Genomic DNA, 21,067 nt, shown 5'->3' with positions numbered 1-21,067 from the left:
ATATTCATATAAGGAAATTCATTTTAAAATAAGGAAATTCATTTTAAAATACTGCACATGTAATGTTTTTCTCAATAAGTTTAAAGAAGACATCTCACCACAATGTTCTTTTTGGAATCTTGAATCTGAAACTCTCAAACATTTATTTTGTAATTGTAAATACTCGGAAGACTTTTGTAAGCAGGTATCTATGATGGTTTTTGATACATTCTACAAAATAATCAAAATAGATGAGTCTATGGTCCTCTTCTTGGACTGTGATACTGGCTTCTATAGAAATTGATGATAAAGGTAATAGTTCTTCTAGGGACGTTCCATGTATATAAAGCTATTACACCCTCCTTTAAGTTTTTCTGTAAAGATTTTAAAATATTTTATGACTTATTGAATTCAATTACTAGAAATAAGAAAGATATAAAAACATCTCTCATAAAAAATGTAATGTGTCGAATTTAATGTTTAACACGATGTAAGATCTGTTATGTATCTCTATTTTAGCTTCTGTTTGATGTTAAATGGCATTGTGTGTTCTGTTGAATAAAAATAAATGCCTCAAAAAAGTGCCATTCCTATCCAGAAGAGACAGCATTTTTCACGCACCTCAGTCAGGAGCGAGTGAACCCGGAAGCGGAAGTTAGACCAAACTGCGTTTTGAAACCGTCGTGCGTGTTTCAGACGTATGGTGCAGTTACGAATATAAAGAAAAAGACTTAACTTTTCATAGTGTGTTGTTATTGTCGTGTGCACATTACATTTTTTATTTTTTTTATTTTTGCGTAACTTGGGACGTACATGAGTGCTGTGTAGTTAATTTAGTCGCCTGTCTCTCCGCTAGCACCGGGTGTGCTGGTTGATAAAGAAGATTTTCATTTTGAGCGCATCTACAGTAATAAGAAGTCATGGCGGATGTTACTGCGCGTAGTTTGCAGTATGAATACAAAGCGGTAAGTATCATATAAGATTTTTGATATCCTTTTTAACTACTTTGATATGTTTCGTAGCTAAATTTCATTATTTAGCGCGCTAATGTTGTTTGTTTTTGTGTGCGCGAACTTGAACACACTGGCTGAGTTTTAAAACCTAATGATCTTTACCTAGATTTTATATTTTCTCAGCGTAGTAGTAGTAACGTTAAATGTTTAATGTAGCTTTGAATTAAATAGTCTTTCAGCAGAACGTAAGCGCATGCTTGTGATGTTGACAAATGCAGCTCGCTAGGATTTGATACATAGTCATTGAGCCGATCGTGAATTTTTGTGTTTCCTCCGCAGAACTCTAACTTGGTGTTGCAAGCGGACAGATCTCTGATCGACCGTACCCGCAGAGATGAGCCCACTGGAGAGGTGCTGTCTCTGGTCGGCAAACTGGATGGGACAAAGATGGGAGACAGAAGCCAGAGAACCAAACCTCAGTTGCAGGAGGAGAAGAGATCAAAGTCAGTCTGATCAGAAACTCATTCATTCATTCTTGCATTCACTGTGTGAAAGTCTTTTAAACAAATAGTATTTGTTGTGTGATGCAGGAGGAGAAAGAGAGATGAGGACAGGCATGACATCAACAAGATGAAGGGCTTCACACTGCTGTCTGAGGGGATTGATGAGATGGTGGGCATCGTGTACAAGCCCAAAACCAAAGAGACCAGAGAAACATATGAAATTCTTCTCAGCTTCATTCAGGCAGCCCTTGGAGATCAGGTAAGGTCACAGACTCTGTTTACACGTGCTGTGAACATTTATTTCAAATGTAATTGCTGTGGGATCTACTAGGGATGCTCCTGCACCGTTATTAAAATTATGTCTGATAGTTATTTTTATGCTATGTAGGGATGCAATGATCATGAAATTATCTATTACTATTTGAAATTAGAGGCAATCAAATCAGTATAATAGATCATGTGATGCTGAAAAATGGATTGCCATCGCAGGAAAAAAGCCCATTCTAAAATATCAATTAAAATATTTCAAATGTAATCATCTTAATATTAATAGATGTAAACAGTGGATATTGGGTTAATGTACCAGATTATAAATTGCTGCTCTCTCTCTCTCCACTAAGCCAAGGGATATCCTGTGTGGAGCTGCAGATGAGGTGTTGGCCGTGCTGAAGAATGACAAGATGAGAGACAAAGAGAGGAGGAGGGAGGTGGAACAGTTACTGGGGCCTACGGATGACACACGCTACCATGTCCTGGTGAACCTGGGCAAGAAGATCTCTGACTATGGTGGAGACAAAGAGCTCCAGAATATGGGTAAATATTTTTAGTCCAACCTGAGTCCAAATTCTCCTCATGATGTTCAAGCCTGGTCACACTTCATCTTTCTCTTTTTGCAGATGACAACATTGATGAAACCTATGGAGTCAATGTGCAATTCGAGTCAGATGAGGAGGTGAGCTTCTACATGCTGGTTGTTTGTGGTCAGATTGTGTTTTTTGGCTCTCGATGTGACATTAAATGTGCATTTTGTTCAACTGCAGGAGGGTGATGAGGATCAGTACGGAGAGGTTCGGGATGAAGGCTCTGATGACAGCGAGGGAGAGGAGGCAGATGAAACCAGCACTCTGACTGCTAATGTAAGTCACATGTCATCATAGAGCAGTGGTTCTCAACCAGGGGACCCACTAGGGGCCCTCAGTCAAAATATATATATAGAGTTAAACAACCAGCCTGACATGCTCTCTTCTCCATAGCTGGGCAACACGGGCGACGTAATGATGACCAAAAAGAAAGATCTTCACCCGCGAGACATCGATGCCTTCTGGCTTCAGCGACAGCTCAGCCGCTTCTACAACGATGCCATAGTTTCTCAGAAGAAAGCGGATGAAGTCTTGGAGATTCTTAAAGTAAGAAAAGCTTGGGAATGCTCATGTCCTTGGAGACTAAGATTTTGTTTGTGTGGCTGATTTATTCCTTCCTTTGGTTAGACTGCCAGTGATGACAGAGAGTGTGAGAACCAATTGGTGCTGCTTTTGGGCTTCAACACATTCGACTTCATCAAGGTCCTCCGGCAGCACAGACGAATGAGTGAGTAGATCACAATAGCCAGGACTGTGTTGGATTAAATTGATTGTGATTTCTGAGAATATGGGGACAAAATGACTTATTGTTAGTGGTTTTTAAGATTTACAAGGTTTTTAGAAAGTTTCATGTTGCTCTTATTTTCCCTTGCCATATCCAGTCCTCTACTGCACCATGTTGGCCAGTGCTCAAAGTGAGGCTGAGAAGGAAAAGATCATGAATAAAATGGAAGCTGATCAGGATCTTTCCAAAGTTCTTTACCAGCTGCAGGAGACTGAGAAAGAGGACATCATCAGGGTCAGTACTTGCCCTCCTTTTTTAGTTGGTTTAGCTGATTGTGTTTTATTTTTATTTATTTTTTATTTATTTTAGCTGTTTAAAGAATATCCACCTGTAAGCTTATGATCTTTTGTTTCCTTACAGGAGGAGAGATCTCGCCGTGAGAGAGTGAGAAAGTCTCGTGTGGATGATCTGGAGTCTATGGACATTGATCACGGAGAGGTAAATGCCACTTGATGCTACATCTACTTCTTCAAGCCAAAATTTACCAATGTTCCTGCTATTTTAATTTGACCCCCACTCCTAATGTTCATGCAATGATCTTGGGCTTTTTTCTCTGTGATCTTTGTCTCTAGTCTGTGGCTTCAAAGCAATTACTAGATCTGGAAGATCTGGCCTTCTCTCAAGGCAGTCACTTCATGGCCAACAAGCGTTGCCAGCTGCCCGACGGCTCCTTCCGCAAACAGAGGAAGGGCTACGAGGAGGTTCATGTGCCCGCTCTCAAACCCAAACCCTTTGGTGATGATGAGGTATTTATTTTTTTATTAAAATAATAATAGTAATAAGTATTATTATTATTTTGTGAGACTTTTTCTTTTAGTCAGGCTAAATTGTTTGTTCAGGAAGGGATGTCTGGTTGTTTGGTTAGCCACGCAAAAGTACACTACCGACACACAAGAGTACACTACCGTTCAATGTTTTGGGTTCGGTAAGATTTAAAAAAAAAAAGAAATTTTAAAAAGTTTCTTATGCTGACCAATTCTGCATTTATTTGATTAAAAATACTGTAACAACACAAACATTGTGAAATACTATTACAATTTAAAAGAACTCCACTATATTTTAAAATGTAATTTATTCCAATGATGCAAAGCTGAATTTTCAGCAGCCATTACTCCAGTCTTCATTGTCATATATGATCCTGCTCAACTCACTCTAATATGCTGATTGCTCAAGAAACTTTTCTTATCCAATTTTGAAAACAGTTTTGCTACTTAATATTGAAATTTTTTCAGGATTCTTTGATGAATAGGAAGTTCAAAAGAACAGCATTTATTTTAAAAAGAAATCTTTTGGAACATTGTAAATGTCTTTACTGCCACAATTGATCAATTTAATGCATCCTTGCTGAATAAAAGTATTTATTTCTTTAAAAAAATCTTACTGACACCATTCTTTTGAATGGTCGTGTTAAGTAGCATTTTTTTTATTATTATTGGTTGATTTGCTCTATTTTCATTAGTCTCTCACAAGGTTTCCCTCATTTCTTTTACAGACATTGGTGGCTATTGAGAAGCTGCCCAAATATGCTCAAGCTGGATTTGAAGGATTCAAAACCCTGAACCGCATACAGAGTAAACTCTTCAAAACTACCATGGAGACAGATGAGAACCTACTGGTTTGCGCTCCAACGGTTTGTCTACTAAAAAAGGCGCAACTGTCCAGGCGCTGACTTAAAATAAACATTACAGTTAAAAATATAATGACATAAGGTTCCACTTTATTTTGATAGTCCACTTTAGACATTCTACTAACTATAAGTAACTTTGCAAATACATGTCAACTAACTCTCATTAGAGTATTAGTAGGCTGTAGTAGACTGTTAGGTTAGGGTTAGGTGTTAGGGTTCGGGTTAGTAGAATAAGTTGACTTGTAGTTGCCAAGTTACTTATAGTCAGTTTAATGTCTGTTGGGGGAGCATCATAATAAAGTGTTAGCAGATATTAAGCAGACAATCTACTAATACTCTAATGAGAGTTAGTTGACATTTAGTTGCAAAGTTACTTATAGTTAGTAGAATGTCTAAAGTGGACTATCGAAATAAAGTGTTACCTGACATAAATATGATGTAGTATAGAATTTGATCAACTTGAGTTTTATGTTTAACTTCAATATTTGACTAGTAAGGATTTTGTTTTTCATCTCTTTGACCTGTAGGGTGCTGGAAAAACTAATGTTGCTCTCATGGCAATGCTCAGAGAAATCGGAAAGCATATTAACATGGATGGCACCATCAATGTTGATGAGTTTAAAATCATCTACATCGCTCCCATGCGCTCACTGGTACAGGAGATGGTGGGCAGTTTTGGCAAGGTAGGAGTACCAAACATGATGGAGATAAAAAAATAACCCTTTTCCCCATCATTTCCTGTAATTTCTCTGCTTAATCTTGAATAATAATACTTGAAAAATGTGTTCCTTTTAAATGAGTACCTCTAATTAGTTACATTCAACAAAAAATGCTTGTACTAGAGCCCGACCGATATATCGGCAGGCCGATATTATCGGCCGATATTAGGCATTTTCCTAACTATCGGGATCGGCATTTATAACGGCCGATAAATTAATATTTAAAAAAATGCAGCGTGCAGTGATTTATGTAAGGATGGCGCTGCCAATAAAGCACCTAAAAGCTGTTACAAAGAACTGGCAAAAGTGGCAAAAAAATAACAGCCGCGTCCGGTGTAGACACAGTGTTAAAGCTCATTCTGCTACGTTACAACATCAAGCAATATTCCAATAATTTATGTAATTATAACACTTTATATAGGGCCATTTTGCATTAAAAGTAGCCAGATGGAGACGCGAGACGTTCAGAATTAATACACTTTTAGTAAACTACAGAACAGCGCGAGCGGGAAGCGGCGCACCTCACGCAGGCAGAGAACGCGTCTGAGAACAGACACTGTTAGTGATATAAAACGCACACACACAGGTCTGTTAAATTAAGCAATACTTTTAAGGTAGTCTAATATTTTTCTGACTAACAAAATTACTGACACAGTAAAGGGTAGATTTAAATAAAGAAATTAAACAAAATTTAAATAAAGAAATTAAACGAAATTTAAATAAAACGAAATTTAAATAAAGAAATTAAACGAAATTTAAATAAAGAAATTAAACGAAATTTAAATAAAACGAAATTTAAATAAAGAAATTAAACGAAATTTAAATAAAGAAATTAAACGAAATTTAAATAAAGAAAAACGAAATTAAGTTAAATTAAAAAACGAGATTAATTTAGATTGATAATAACGGGTAAAAAGTCTAATACATTTTGTTTCTATTATTCTATTTTCCACAATGTCAAAGCAACACAGCTTAATCCAAAACACAAGCTCAGACATGCACTTCGTCCATACAAACTCTGCTGTTCTGCGCTCTTGCCAGAGAAGACTTGCGCGTCGGTTCTATTTCTGGCATGCACGCGTTTTCCGCGTGGCTCGAGCCGCGCCTGAGAGACGCGTGTCTCACGCAGGCAGTGTGCAAACTCCAACCTGTTAACATGGGAGCCGAAATAAAAACGGCCATGCCACGCAGTCAGTGTGTCGCCGGCCTTATTCAAGCGCGAATGAGAACCGTTTCGCGGGGGATCCCAGATGTGAAAAAAACAACAACAACAACAACAACAAATATTCGCATGTCAAATTTTCAAATCGAATACCAACCCACCGAACGAATATTCGGGTCCAGCCCTGTAGCCTAGTTTCACTTTTAGTACATTTTGCTTACTACTTATTTAAAATAGTATAAAACTACTGTACATATGTAGCCTAATTATAAACGTTTTCATTATGATATTATTCATTTTACTTTACTAAAAAGATCTGAGTTCTTCCTCCACTAAATTAAGATAAAAAATAGAAGAGTATTTAGAATATAATATAATATAAAATGCAATGCAAACTAGTTTGGTTACAGCTCAAATTCTCATTCTATCATTCACCCTGCCTCCATTACATATCTTTGTCGCACAAGTGTTTAATCACCACATTTGAGTTATCATTGCAAAACGTTTATATATTTATTCTGTTTATACTGTGTATTCTATATACAGTACCCATCAAAAGTTTGTACACACCAATTGGAAAGTGTGTCCAAACTTACTGTACTATAATACACATAAATAATATTGCTACTGTATTATAATATACACACAAATAATATCGGCCGATATATCGGTATCTGGCTTTTTTTTATCGGTATCGGCATCGGCGCCCAAAAATCCATATCGGTCGGGCTCTAGTTTGTACAATTAATAATTGTATGTTTATAATTGTGATAAAGTATTAAATGTCCCTACAACATTTGTTGCTCCATCTGCAGCGCTTGGCAAGTTATGGCATCACTGTTTCTGAGCTGACCGGAGACCATCAACTGTGTAAGGAGGAAATAAACGCCACCCAGATTATAGTGTGTACCCCAGAGAAATGGGACATCATCACCCGGAAAGGAGGGGAGCGCACATATACGCAGCTTGTGCGCCTTGTGATTATTGTAAGTAATCTAGTAGTCCCAGAATCCCCTTTTCAAAGATTTTTCATGTTTTTCCATAATAACGTGTTCGGTCATGCAGGATGAGATCCACTTGCTGCATGACGACCGTGGCCCTGTCCTGGAGTCCCTGATTGCTCGAACCATCCGCAATGTGGAGCTGACACAGGAAGATGTTAGGCTCATCGGCCTCAGCGCCACGTTGCCCAACTACGAGGATGTGGCGAACTGCCTTCGTGTCGATTCATCTAAGGGACTCTACTATTTCGACAACAGGTGAGAATGAGACTGCTGTGGATAAATGGGGAAATAGTCTTCTGTTTTGGTATAATAAAGTACATATGTTGGCCGTTTTCCTTTTTTAGTTTCCGACCGGTGCCTCTGGAACAAACCTATGTAGGAATTACAGAGAAGAAGGCCATCAAGCGCTTTCAGATTATGAATGAGATTGTCTATGAGAAGATCATGGAACATGCTGGAAAGAATCAGGTGAAGCTGAGCACCATAAATGGACTAGTTTTATCTCCTGATTTCTACTGTTTGTTCAGTAACTAACACTCTCCTCTTCTGCTTTCTAAACATTTATTTGTCCGTTTTCCCCAGGTGTTGGTGTTTGTGCACTCAAGAAAGGAGACAGGAAAGACGGCTCGTGCGATCAGGGATATGTGTTTGGAGAAGGACACTCTGGGGTTGTTCCTGAGAGAAGGTTCGGCCTCCACTGAGGTTTTGAGGACTGAAGCCGAACAGTGCAAGGTCAGCTCACAACTACCATGAAAGTGCTGTACATAAGACACAGCCTCAAACTGATGTAAACTTGAAACAAAACCCACACAGAATCTGAATGTCATTCACAGTAAAATCTGCATATTAGTTTATTAAACATCTATTGGAACTAGTGGTACCGAACTGAATGACAATAAATTATTATAGTTTAATTATAATAAAAATAAAATATAATTCATATTATTATCAACTGTAATCAATTGTTGTGGTTTAAATTATGATTGCAAAAAATAAATTGTTATAATAAATTATAATTATACTTGCAAAAATGACAAATTATTATTATTGAATTAGAATAATTTCCATTTTCAAATATTCCTCTTATCTGCTGTTTTTTGATGAACAGGTAGTCCCACCCCTAGTTCACACCATTTTTTTTTTTTTTTAGCTAATATTATATCCAGCAGCTAGTCGTGCAGCAATTTTTTTTCACCTAATTTCTTTTGTTGATTTTCCATAAAATTTGTGCAATTAAAAGCATCATGAATGTGATTCCCTCACGTCCTTGTCGTAAGGCCGCATTTTTTGCGGCACAAGAAAATTTCTCCTTCCATGTGGCATGAATCGGAAATGACCCACGGATATGTAAGCAGGAAAAAAAGCACATGAATTCCAATATTCTCAGATCGGGTTCAGGCCTCAATCATATGTGGAAATGTGTTTTGTTCGCCATGTATATACTGTAAATGCTGATTTACATCATCATCATTTATATCATCTGATATGAGTCACTTTTAAAAGTTAAAGTTTTAAAAGTTTAAAAAAAATCGTATTTAATCAACAAATCGAAATTGGGCATCAAGATCTGCTGTGTAAATGCGGCCTAACTGAACACACATTATTGTGTACTGGTTTTCTTAAAAATTTGTTTACTTTCTATTGACAGAACCTGGAGTTGAAGGATCTGTTGCCGTATGGTTTTGCTATTCACCATGCTGGAATGACCAGAGTGGACAGAACGCTGGTAGAGGATCTGTTTGCTGACCGCCACATCCAGGTTAGTGCATAACATTCAGGAATGCCGAGAACATTCTGGTTCATTTCATATTCTAAAATACAGAAGACTGAACCATGAATGTGTTTCGTAGGTATTGGTGTCCACAGCCACTCTGGCCTGGGGTGTGAACTTGCCAGCACACACTGTTATAATCAAAGGCACACAGGTGTACAGCCCAGAGAAAGGCAGATGGACGGAGCTGGGAGCCCTGGACATTCTACAGGTCTGTATTATGTCCACATGTACTTTGTGTTTCGATAAGTTAAATAAACCACGAGTAACAACTTGACTCCCTCTCAACTTTGTGATGCAGATGCTGGGTCGTGCTGGCAGGCCGCAGTATGACTCTAAAGGAGAGGGTATTCTGATCACTTCTCATGGAGAGCTGCAGTATTACCTGTCTCTGCTCAATCAGCAGCTGCCCATCGAGAGCCAGATGGTGGCCAAACTACCGGACATGCTCAATGCAGAGATAGTATTGGGCAACGTGCAGAATGCCAAGGTAAGTCTGAATGTACTGGTGTAAGTTCATTAGTCAGCCAAATTTTTGTTTTCTAGCTTAAATATTTTATTGGTGGTCCAATAAAGGTGGTTTAACTTGGGTTTCTCTGTGTGAGGGAATGAATATCAAGTGTGATGATATAAAGACAATATTACAATAAATTAAAAAAGCTTTGATATTGTCATTTTATTGAAGCATATTAAAATTTTTAATATTGATTTGTTTTATTATATTGGTTTTGTTACTTTTTTGCCCATCCTAATATTAGTATTTGTTTCCAGAATTTAATAAGGCTTTTATATTGTTAATTTACCTTAGCATATTGATAAAATAGTTACGTTTTATTATACTGAAATTACATCGTTTTGCACATGCCTAATATTAGTATTCCTCTGTAAGCTCAGCATCTGTTGCAGGGTTTGATCTGTTTTGTCACTGTTTTCAGGATGCTGTAAATTGGCTGGGTTACACATACCTGTATGTACGGATGTTGCGGAACCCCACTCTATATGGCGTCTCCCATGATGACCGCAGCATTGACCCACTGCTGGAGCGACGCAGGTTGGACCTGGTACACACGGCAGCCACTGTCCTGGAGAAGAACAACCTGGTCAAATACGACAAGAGATCTGGCAGCTTTCAGGTACACACAGTTTGTCATATTAACCCCCCTTTCTAAGTGGTCACTTCCAGATGATTAATATGCATGATCAATGCTGAGATTGTACCAGCTTTAAATCCCCAACTCAAGATAATTGTAGAGGTTGACCGATATGGGTTTTTCTCTGGCCGATGCCAATATTCGAGATGTAGTGCTTTGTAGTGCTTTTTTTAATGTAGTGCATTAAACAGCGCCAGTATCTATCTATCAGTTGGCACTCAGCACATGAATCTGTCAGAGCGTCTGACGGGGCTATTTTAATATAAAACTTGTCTCATGCTTAGGACGAATTGGATAATGCACTTTCCCCGCACCAGCTCACTGCTTCCTCCGCTACTTTTCAGATGCACTCATATCAAACAACTGTAGGCTATATTGATATAAACAACAGTATTGTCTCATTCCATATTGTTTATTAAAAACATATCAATATATCGTACAAACTCGGCATGGCCCTAGTGTGAATATGTCCGTTTATGATCAGGAAGACATGAAAGAGTACTATTTGCGCACTGTGAGACACAGCAATCTGGATGTGTTGCTTCACACACACAAACACACACACACACAAAACATGAGTACCAAAGACGCGGATACTTTCCAGTCTACATGCGCTTCGATATTTAAATAGGAAAGGCTTAACACGAACATTATCGTTTCTTGGGAAGCTGCCAGGTAGTCCTCTTCAAAAAGTTAGCAGGCAGAGGGGGACTGGCAATCTGCTTGCTGCAAGAGGCAATGTCACGTGTTCCACAACAACGCTGTCCGTAGATGTGCCTACCTATTGATCGGCCTAATTTGCAGCACAATCAGCCAAAGCCGGTTCATTAAAAAAATGCCACAAATCAGCTGGCCAATCAATCGGTCGACCTCTAGATAACTGATTTCAGCAGGTCTACCTGAACACATCAATTAAACTTTTAAATGACAGCAACAGATGTGGTTAAAATTATGTCTTGTGTGTTCTGTTGTAGGTGACAGACCTGGGCCGCATCGCAAGCCATTTTTATATCACCCACGAGTCCATAATGACCTACAACCAGCTGCTGAAGCCCACATTGAGTGAGATCGAGCTCTTCAGGGTGTTCTCGCTGTCCTCTGAGTTCAGAAACATTAATGTCAGAGAGGTATGTGCCTTGTCTAAACAAACCTGAAACATCTGAACAAACTTCTACCTCTTGAATCCTAAAGACAGGATAAAGTGGAAAATGACAGCACTAACAAACATGGTTTTTACAATTTGATTGACAGGAAGAAAAACTTGAGCTTCAGAAACTGCTTGAGAGAGTCCCTATTCCAGTGAAGGAAAGCATTGAAGAGCCCAGCGCAAAGGTAAATGCGTGTAGAAGAACTTATATATTACAGAATATTCAATCGTATGATTGTCTCTTAAATGGAATGTTATGTCTTTCTCAGATCAATGTGCTGCTGCAGGCATATATCTCTCAGCTTAAACTGGAGGGCTTCGCTCTCATGGCTGACATGGTCTATGTGACACAGGTGAGTGTTTGGGGAAACAATGTTTTGTAAAATACTCCTGTGTTCTAAAAGGACATTTTTATTTTTAAAATCACAGATTTAACATTATATTTGACCCTACAGAGTGCTGGCAGGCTGATGAGGGCCATCTTTGAGATTGTTTTGAGCAGAGGCTGGGCCCAACTTACCGACAAGACTATGAACCTCTGCAAGATGATCGACAAAAGGATGTGAGTTGTCATGATGCTGATATTGCCAAGCATAAATGTATTGTTTGTCTTGCAGTGTGATGTTTATTCTATTGGCTTTTTTCCATCAAGGTGGCAGTCGATGTCTCCCTTGCGTCAGTTCCGCAAGCTTCCAGAGGAGGTCATCAAAAAGATTGAAAAGAAAAACTTCCCCTTTGAGCGTCTCTATGACCTGAACCACAATGAAATTGGTGAATAGTGGCTAATACACTAATACTCAAACATTGTCTTTATAACCAAATGCCATTTTATATCATTTTCTCATGATCTGAAATTCTTAACTGTTTCAGGTGAGTTGATTCGCATGCCGAAGATGGGGAAAACCATTCATAAGTATGTCCATCAGTTCCCTAAACTGGACCTGGCAGTTCATCTGCAGCCTATCACACGCTCCACTCTGAAAGTGGAACTCACAATCACACCAGATTTCCAGTGGGATGACAAGGTCAGTCCAAAAAAAGATCAGTAAATTACTAAATAATAATATTATTGTTGTTATAACTAGAATAAAGAATTAAATATAGATTTATAGCAATAATGTGTGTATGTATGTATATATATACACACACACACACAATTGCTATTACTATATTTATTTATACACTAAATGTTGGCTTCTTCCAGATACATGGCTCATCTGAGGCCTTCTGGATCTTAGTGGAGGATGTGGACAGTGAAGTCGTCCTTCACCATGAGTACTTCCTCCTGAAGGCCAAGTACGCTCAGGACGAACATCTTGTGACTTTCTTTGTGCCCGTGTTTGAGCCGCTGCCACCACAGTACTTCATCCGCATTGCTTCAGACCGCTGGCTATGTATGTTTTTATTTATACTTGCTGATGATACTTGCTGTGGCTTTGATATAACGACCAAAATCCATTGTACTATTTGGAAGTAAAATGGAGTGTTGGAGGTATTGCAGTAGTCCAGAATGGTTTTTTTTCTCTCTTTCTTTTCTCAAGCATGTGAGACACAGCTGCCGGTTTCATTTCGTCACCTAATCCTGCCTGAGAAATATCCTCCTCCCACTGAGCTGCTGGACTTGCAGCCTTTGCCCGTGTCCGCTCTGAGAAACGCAGCCTTCGAGAGCCTCTACCAGAAGTTTCCCTTTTTCAACCCAATCCAGACCCAAGGTACCTGCCCTCGTAAACCCTCCCAACATGCTGTCATACTTGATTGAGAACTTCCTTCTAAGTGAAACTGTTCTCGTTTTCAGTGTTCAATGCGGTGTATAACAGCGATGACAACGTCTTTGTTGGCGCCCCCACGGGCAGCGGGAAGACCATATGTGCAGAGTTTGCTATTCTTAGGATGCTCCTACACAACTCAGAAGGCCGCTGTGTCTACATTACACCCATGGAGGCTCTGGCCGAACAGGTACAGCCACAATTATTTGCCCTTATGGAAATAAATGCAATAATGTAAAAGTGTCTATAGTTCGACTTAAGATTAATTAAATAAATTGATGAAACAAGGATGTGAATGTCATGATTCAGACATTATCTTTTGTGTAGGTCTTTATTGACTGGCACCAGAAGTTCCAGGATACTTTGAATAAGAAGGTTGTCTTACTCACTGGTGAGACAAGCACTGACCTAAAACTGCTGGGTAAAGGTGACATCATCGTCAGCACCCCAGACAAGTGGGACATTCTTTCCCGTCGCTGGAAACAGAGGAAGAATGTGCAGAACGTTAGCCTCTTCATAATAGACGAGGTTCATCTCATTGGAGGTGACAACGGAGTAAGTGTTTGTTTTTATCCTCATTTCTAAACACCAGGAATGAGCTGTTAGTTTCTCAGAGATCATTGTTTTGGTTGTTTGAATCCATTATTTCCTATTTCTGTGTATCTTGTAGCCTGTGTTGGAGGTGATTTGCTCCAGAATGAGGTACATCTCCTCTCAGATTGAGCGGCCCATCCGTATCGTGGCCCTCAGCTCCTCTCTGTCCAATGCTAAAGATGTGGCCCACTGGCTTGGCTGCAGCACCACAGCCACCTTCAACTTCCATCCCAATGTCAGGCCGGTTCCCCTGGAGCTTCACATCCAGGTCAGTCTAAAGCTCTCTGTAACGTAATTTCATCTACATGCACAATCCTTACCCTGTTCTTCTGTTTATATTTGAAGTTTTGTTTAATCCACTTGACTACTGTTCCCCTTCCTCAGGGCTTCAACGTGAGTCACACACAGACTCGTCTGCTGTCCATGGCAAAACCTGTGTATCACGCCATAATGAAACACTCTCCATCCAAGCCAGTGCTGGTATTTGTGCCATCCAGACGCCAGACTCGTCTTACCGCTATTGATATTCTCACCTTCTGTGCTGCTGACGTGGTGCCACAAAGGTGCTGGAAGATCTATATCACATCCATACACTAAATACACTCTAATCCCATCGGGCATTTCATCTTCAACCTTCTTTTTGTCCCTGCAGGTTCCTACACTCAACCGAGAAGGATCTGGCTCCATTCATGGAGAATCTCGCTGATGCTACACTGAAGGAGACCCTCTCTAACGGGGTGGGGTACCTTCACGAGGGCCTTTCACCTACAGAGCGCAGGATTGTGGAGCATCTCTTCATTTCTGGTACGACACATGAAATCTAACGTTTTAGTTTAACAGTCATAATGTACTCGGGCCATTTTTGACCTGAAAAAAAAGCTATTTTTAGTACTTTTTAAAAAAGTGAGAACCATTTTAACCCCCTGAGGTCGGCGGTATCGCCGGCGATACCAGCTCGCTTTTTTTTTATCAGTGTAAAAGAAACTCATAAATACTCTGTTGACTTTGATTTTCCATAGGAGTTTCATACATCAATCGATTCTGTTAAATGTGTATTATTTTTCTGTATACTCACAATAAAAACAAAGTGTTGTGCTTTTCGCCAAATTAAGAAAAATAAACACGGAGCGAGTTCTGCCTTCTCTCTGTCCGTGTAGTCCATTCTGAAACGCGTCCGAAAATGAATCATAACTCAGCGAATACTTCTCACACAGGCACGTGATATATGTCTTTATGAAGCTTGAAATCTCTTCTTTTAAATGAAGTAATTAATAAAAAAAACAAATGTTTTCAACTCATGTAATCCGTTTGAAAGCAAGGAGAGGTACCGTTTTTTCCTTCTGCCTAATTATCTCTATAATGAACTGAGGCCGCCCCGCCCCCGGCGCTATTGACATGGTAAATAGTTTAGGTGATCTATGCTTCGCACCCGCCCCCCGATCAATGCCTTGAAAACACGAAGTTTCATCAGATCAGATTCACTGATAGTTCATCGCGTTTAGAGAGGATGGCGCGTTTCTCCGGTAAAGACGCTCTTCAGATGATCCTGGACAGCGAGGAATAACTCACCTTGGCTTTTCCTCAGAGGAAGATTGTAACTCAGACGAACGGCAGCATGTTCAAGAGCGAATTGATCACGCCGAGTAAACACCGAGTTTTCACGTGAGTAAATACGTGAACTCAAGTGGTCTAGTGGTAGAACATTTGCCTAGCGTGTCAGAGGTTCTGAGTTCGAATCTGCACTCATATAGTTTTTTTTTTTTGTCAAATCAGATTATGTTTATCAGTGGTTGTATATCAGGCAGAGACATGTGTGTGTGTGTATTTTGTTTTGTAATTTCACTGGAACGAAAAGAGAGTCTCCACAACGGATTGAAGCGCGCGTCCGAGTGAAGACTGCGCGAGCCTAAAACAAACACAGTATCCGTGTCTGACTCGCGGGAATCCACGGCGCAAACCTGTGAGGGGCTGTGTTTTCTCGTTTATATTCCTTTTAGCATTTTAGCATTTATATTCCTTATAATAAAAATGAAAGACCTATGTTACAGACATATGAAAGACAACATTTCGTTGATTAGTTTTGGATAGATTATACATTTTTACTGTAAAATATCTGCCACCTCAAATAAGCTTTTATTTGCCAATTTTTTTGTCAAAAATAATCAAATAATCAATCAAATCCTTAACTTTTAAATATGTATGATAAAATGTATACTTTAGTTTGTACAAAGAAAGATTACACTTGAATTGTTGTTTATTTAAATATTTACAAGGTAGATGTAAACAAACTATTAAAAGGTAAATATAAGCCTTTTCTTTAAATAATTTTTATTGTGTTTTATTAGTGACAAATTTGGGGAGAAGATAAATATTCCAAAACTGAAAATACAGTATGAGAATTAACTGCACAATTACATGTTTTCCTTGGCTATTATAGGCCAAATTGCAAGCACAATATGTGGAAAAATAAAAAAGAATTGAGATGCTTCCAACTGTTGCTCTTGCATTCTTGTGGCTCAGTGACTCACCTGAATGAATGGCTCATTAAGTATGCGGTCCTCAGGTGTGAACCACTACATATGCATGATCGACGTCGACGCCCACTCGAATATTGCCTTTCCAAACAGAAAGTGCTTTGCAAAATTCAAATCAATGTATTGTGTTATGTGAAGGATTAGGCAGGGTGATTTTCACATAATTTTGAAGAAAAAACACTAGGCGATGACATCCATTAGACAAAAATCTTATTGGCACATATTTAGTGTGTGTTTTGTGGTCTTATTTCAGAAACTTTAGTTTTTAGTTTTTTCAATAACCACGCATAAACATTATTCTCTCAAAAATGCAGACATGTACATTCTTGTTGCTCACATATTATGGTAGCCCTGTTTGTGCTAAATAGTGTGTAATTTTTTTTTGCCATTACTATGTTTATAAGCAACTGAAAAAAGCACAAATGTCAGGGCATGTCAGAACATCTCAAGGACCCCAAAAACACCTCAGACCCCAGAGGGTTAAAAAGTTTAGTACACTTTAAAAAAAAAGAAGTTAGTTTTAAACTTTTTATCTGAGTTAGTTTTGACTCGATACTTCTGTAAAATAATTAAACTTCTTTCCCATATTTCTCACACACATTTGGTACAGAATTTTGGTTATAAACATGAATATTCACACCTATTAGTGAAGTAATTCAGCATAAAAAATGTATCCTCTTTATCTTAAAGTGAAAACTTATGCAAGTAAAATTAATACATTTTGTTTGAAAACATTCCAAAATATGTTTTTAATGTTTTATTAGAAAATTAATAGGTTTTTTAAAATGTGGGCTTTTTTTGAGCAATCATGAGCTATAAAGGAATTTAATTAAATCCAATTAAAAGTTTATACTGGTAGTTCTCAGATTATATATTCTATTAAATTTCATGTAATTATGAAATTTCTCATTGATAATTCATTTTTCTTACATCACTTGTTTTGCTGTAATGTATAAATTGAAATTTCAAAGAATTAATTTTTTAATGAAAAGGGTAAATGTACACAACATCCAAAAAAATGTTTGCACGTTCACTCATTAATGAGAAGTTACGACAACCCCTTCAAAATAAAAGTTTGGATTAACTTGATTAAAATATAAAATAATTATATTACTATTGCACAGTAGAATGTACTTCAAGTAGTAGTAATAATAATATAGTTTATTAAAACGCACAGAAACTCAAAGCTCAAAATAAAGCCAAAATAAAGGTTCGGTGTAACTTAAAGAAATTATGAAAGAAATATTACCAATGCACAGGAGAACGTTTTATGAGGTTAATCGAAACGATTGATTATGGTGTGTCTGAGCTAAAGTAAGTGTTGCCCCCCTCTGCTCTCTCATGTCAGGTGCCATTCAGGTGATGGTGGCATCTCGCTCTCTCTGCTGGGGCACTAACATTTCTGCCCACCTGGTGATTGTCATGGACACGCAGTACTACAACGGTAAAATCCATGCGTAAGTATTTTTTCATCCTTAGTGGCCTCAAATGACTGATGTCATCACCAATTTTTACAGTGTGCATGTGGATTGCTCATGAATATCTTTCTCTGATTAGGTACGTGGACTACCCAATCTATGATGTGCTCCAGATGGTAGGAAAGGCAAACCGTCCTCTCCAGGACGATGAGGGTCGCTGTGTCATCATGTGTCAAGGGTCCAAAAAGGTAAAGCTAACACTAAACCACACATTTTCTTGACTCAAGATCGGTTAGTCTCAAGCGTGATTGATTGGCTCTTAATAATTTTGAACATCCTTGTTTTTTAGGACTTCTTCAAAAAGTTCCTTTACGAGCCTCTGCCTGTCGAGTCTCACCTGGACCACTGTCTTCATGACCATTTCAACGCTGAGATTGTCACCAAGACGGTGGAGAACAAGCAGGACGCTGTGGACTACTTGACATGGACGTTTTTGTATCGTCGCATGACCCAAAATCCCAACTACTACAACCTACAGGGTGAGGAATCACAGTACCTTGTAATGCCTACAGATCTTCAGGACAAATGACTTGACATTCAAAATCTAGACTTCACGCTGCAGAATTCACTATTTGTGACATGAGGAGAGCATGTAAAAATATTCAACTTCATCTGTGTATTTGAAGTACTTTTAATGCATTAGAGACTAAAATCTCTTCATGTTCCAGGTATGTCGCATCGTCACCTGTCGGATCATCTGTCTGAGCTGGTGGAAAACACCTTGCAGGATCTGGAACAGTCCAAGTGCATCAGCATCGAGGATGAGATGGATGTGGCACCTCTGAATCTGGGCATGATTGCAGCCTACTATTACATCAACTACACAACCATCGGTGAGGACCTTCTCTGTTTAACACAGTCGCGATGGAACTGAAGTAGCAACAGATCTTTTCTTCTGTATAAGTATCAATATTGGTTCATCAAAGTGAGGGTCGAGAAATCTATATAGTCAATCCAGCTGACATCTTTACTTGTTGTAGCTTATCCATGTTGTGTACACGAAATAGACACTGACAGTCAAAACATGCCATTAGAGAAGTGCTAATTTAATGTCACTGTTTAGGTCAGTGATTTCGACTTTCTAAAACCGTTTTAGCCAAATGTGGTTGCTGAAATGTGCTGCTTAATTGTCTAGCCATGTCCGTCTTGACTGATACATCTCTTATCTGTTTGTCCTTGCTCCAGAGCTGTTCAGTATGTCCCTAAATGCCAAGACAAAGGTCCGTGGCCTCATCGAGATTATCTCCAATGCTGCGGAGTATAAAAACATTCCCATCAGGCATCACGAAGACACCCTGCTGCGGCAGGTAAATAAAACTTTCCAGTATATGAGTGTAATGTTAACTCTTAGAACAAGCAGACTGCATCAGATCTGTTAACCACTCTTTGACTTTTGCAGCTGGCTCAGAAAGTGCCTCATAAACTGAACAACCCCAAGTTCAACGACCCTCATGTGAAGACCAACCTGCTGCTTCAGGCTCATCTGTCCCGAATGCAGCTGAGCGCTGAGCTCCAGTCAGATACTGAAGACATCCTCAGCAAGGTGAGGGGAAACTCTTTGAGCACATAGTCAATCTCTTTCACTGCTCAAAAAGGACAACACATGCAAATTAGGTTTCATAAATCTTTGATTAATAGAAAGTTTAAAAGAATAGCATTTAGAAATATTTTTGTTTCATAAGTCCTCCTGCTCTTCTCTTGCCTGTATTTTTAGGCGGTGAGGCTGATCCAAGCGTGTGTAGACGTGCTCTCCAGTAACGGCTGGTTGAGTCCAGCGCTGGCTGCCATGGAGCTGGCTCAGATGGTCACACAAGCCATGTGGTCTAAAGACTCTTACCTCAAACAACTACCCCACTTCACTTCTGAACACATCAAGCGCTGCACGGACAAGGTGAGATTTGGATCTGAGTGAGTTCATCTGTGAACACCGTCTTTTGGTTGTCTGTCTCAACTCTTTTGTTGACGCATTTAGGGTGTGGAGAGCATCTTTGACATCATGGAGATGGAAGATGAGGACCGCACTGGTCTTCTGCAGCTTTCAGATGTACAAATGGCCGACGTGGCTCGCTTCTGTAACCGCTATCCCAACATCGAGCTCTCGTACGAAGTGGCCGACAAGGACGACATCAAGAGGTATGAGATGAAATCAAAATCCAAAGGGCTTCAGTTGAAAACCTACAACCTTGTGTGGGTGTACAAAACCAGCCATTTACCATTAATCTCTGCTGAAGATATTAATTTATTTTCTTGTGCTCACAGTGGAAGTCCAGTGGTCGTCCAAGTGCAGTTGGAACGAGAAGAGGAAGTTACAGGGCCTGTCATTGCTCCTCTTTTCCCACAGGTGAGTGTCTATTTACATAAACCCTATATCCTTCCTTTGCATTTAGCAGAAGAAACAAACTTGTGAGGACGAGGAATCTTACTTTCCCCAAACTTTTGAGTGGTTATGTAACTCTTAACATAATTTGAAAATAGTTGACCTTGCTTTGAGGTTATTTTATACTTTTTGTTTGTGTAGAAACGTGAAGAAGGCTGGTGGGTTGTTATTGGAGACCCCAAATCGAACAGCCTCATCTCAATCAAGAGACTAACTCTTCAACAGAAGGCCAAGGTTAGTCCTGCTTTTATATCCAATGCAGTAGTACATTATTCCAGTCTTATATGACCCTCAAATTGTAGTATTTAAAAAATGGAGTGGAAGTCTTGTCAATACTCTGTTAATGACAATGGGTTTTTCTTCTTCCCACAGGTAAAACTGGACTTTGTGGCACCTGTTGTTGGTGTGCACAACTACACGCTGTACTTCATGAGCGATGCCTACATGGGCTGTGACCAGGAATACAAGTTCAGCACGGACGTTAAGGAGGCAGACAGTGAGGGAGACAGTGACAGTGATTAATCCTAGATTAGTCATACTGGACTGATATACTGTCATGTTAAAGAATCTTAAGTGTTTTTATAGATATTTTTTGAGAAATATTGTGACTGTTTAATGCATTATGATTTAATTAAAGAAACGTGTACATTGGAGATTT

The 21,067-nt window shown here is 39.0% G+C and overlaps 1 protein-coding gene across 1 annotated transcript; it reads left to right on the top strand.

Moving 5' to 3' along the window:
- Window positions 1-613: 613 nt before the first annotated feature.
- On the top strand, window positions 614-21,062 carry snrnp200 (small nuclear ribonucleoprotein 200 (U5)). Its single transcript, XM_079896006.1, has 45 exons — window positions 614-944; window positions 1,272-1,435; window positions 1,523-1,694; window positions 2,056-2,248; window positions 2,332-2,387; window positions 2,476-2,571; window positions 2,689-2,841; window positions 2,923-3,022; window positions 3,177-3,313; window positions 3,440-3,517; window positions 3,652-3,825; window positions 4,572-4,709; window positions 5,234-5,389; window positions 7,403-7,573; window positions 7,653-7,846; window positions 7,936-8,059; window positions 8,174-8,323; window positions 9,240-9,350; window positions 9,442-9,573; window positions 9,664-9,852; window positions 10,298-10,495; window positions 11,488-11,640; window positions 11,765-11,845; window positions 11,930-12,013; window positions 12,116-12,222; window positions 12,313-12,431; window positions 12,531-12,685; window positions 12,865-13,054; window positions 13,202-13,372; window positions 13,456-13,616; window positions 13,754-13,981; window positions 14,097-14,288; window positions 14,405-14,583; window positions 14,673-14,824; window positions 17,903-18,011; window positions 18,112-18,220; window positions 18,322-18,511; window positions 18,701-18,865; window positions 19,218-19,339; window positions 19,432-19,575; window positions 19,747-19,923; window positions 20,005-20,165; window positions 20,292-20,373; window positions 20,551-20,643; window positions 20,782-21,062. The coding sequence occupies exons 1-45, from the start codon at window positions 900-902 to the stop codon at window positions 20,929-20,931; spliced, it is 6,405 nt and encodes a 2,134-aa protein (XP_079752132.1). The 5' UTR covers window positions 614-899; the 3' UTR covers window positions 20,932-21,062.
- The last annotated feature ends 5 nt before the right edge of the window (window positions 21,063-21,067 follow it).

Source organism: Squalius cephalus, assembly GCF_949319135.1.
Source record: "Squalius cephalus genome assembly, chromosome: 16".
NCBI classification, from domain to species: Eukaryota; Metazoa; Chordata; class Actinopteri; order Cypriniformes; family Leuciscidae; genus Squalius; species Squalius cephalus.
This window is presented reverse-complemented; position numbering and strand designations above follow the sequence as displayed.

Coding starts and splice junctions, on each gene's coding strand:
- snrnp200 (XM_079896006.1), top strand. CDS start 900: ATGGCGGATGTTACTGCGCGTAGTTTGCAGTATGAATACAAAGCG. Junction 8,060..8,173: donor AACATGCTGGAAAGAATCAG/GTGAAGCTGAGC, acceptor CGTTTTCCCCAG/GTGTTGGTGTTTGTGCACTC. Junction 14,584..14,672: donor GCTGACGTGGTGCCACAAAG/GTGCTGGAAGAT, acceptor TTGTCCCTGCAG/GTTCCTACACTCAACCGAGA.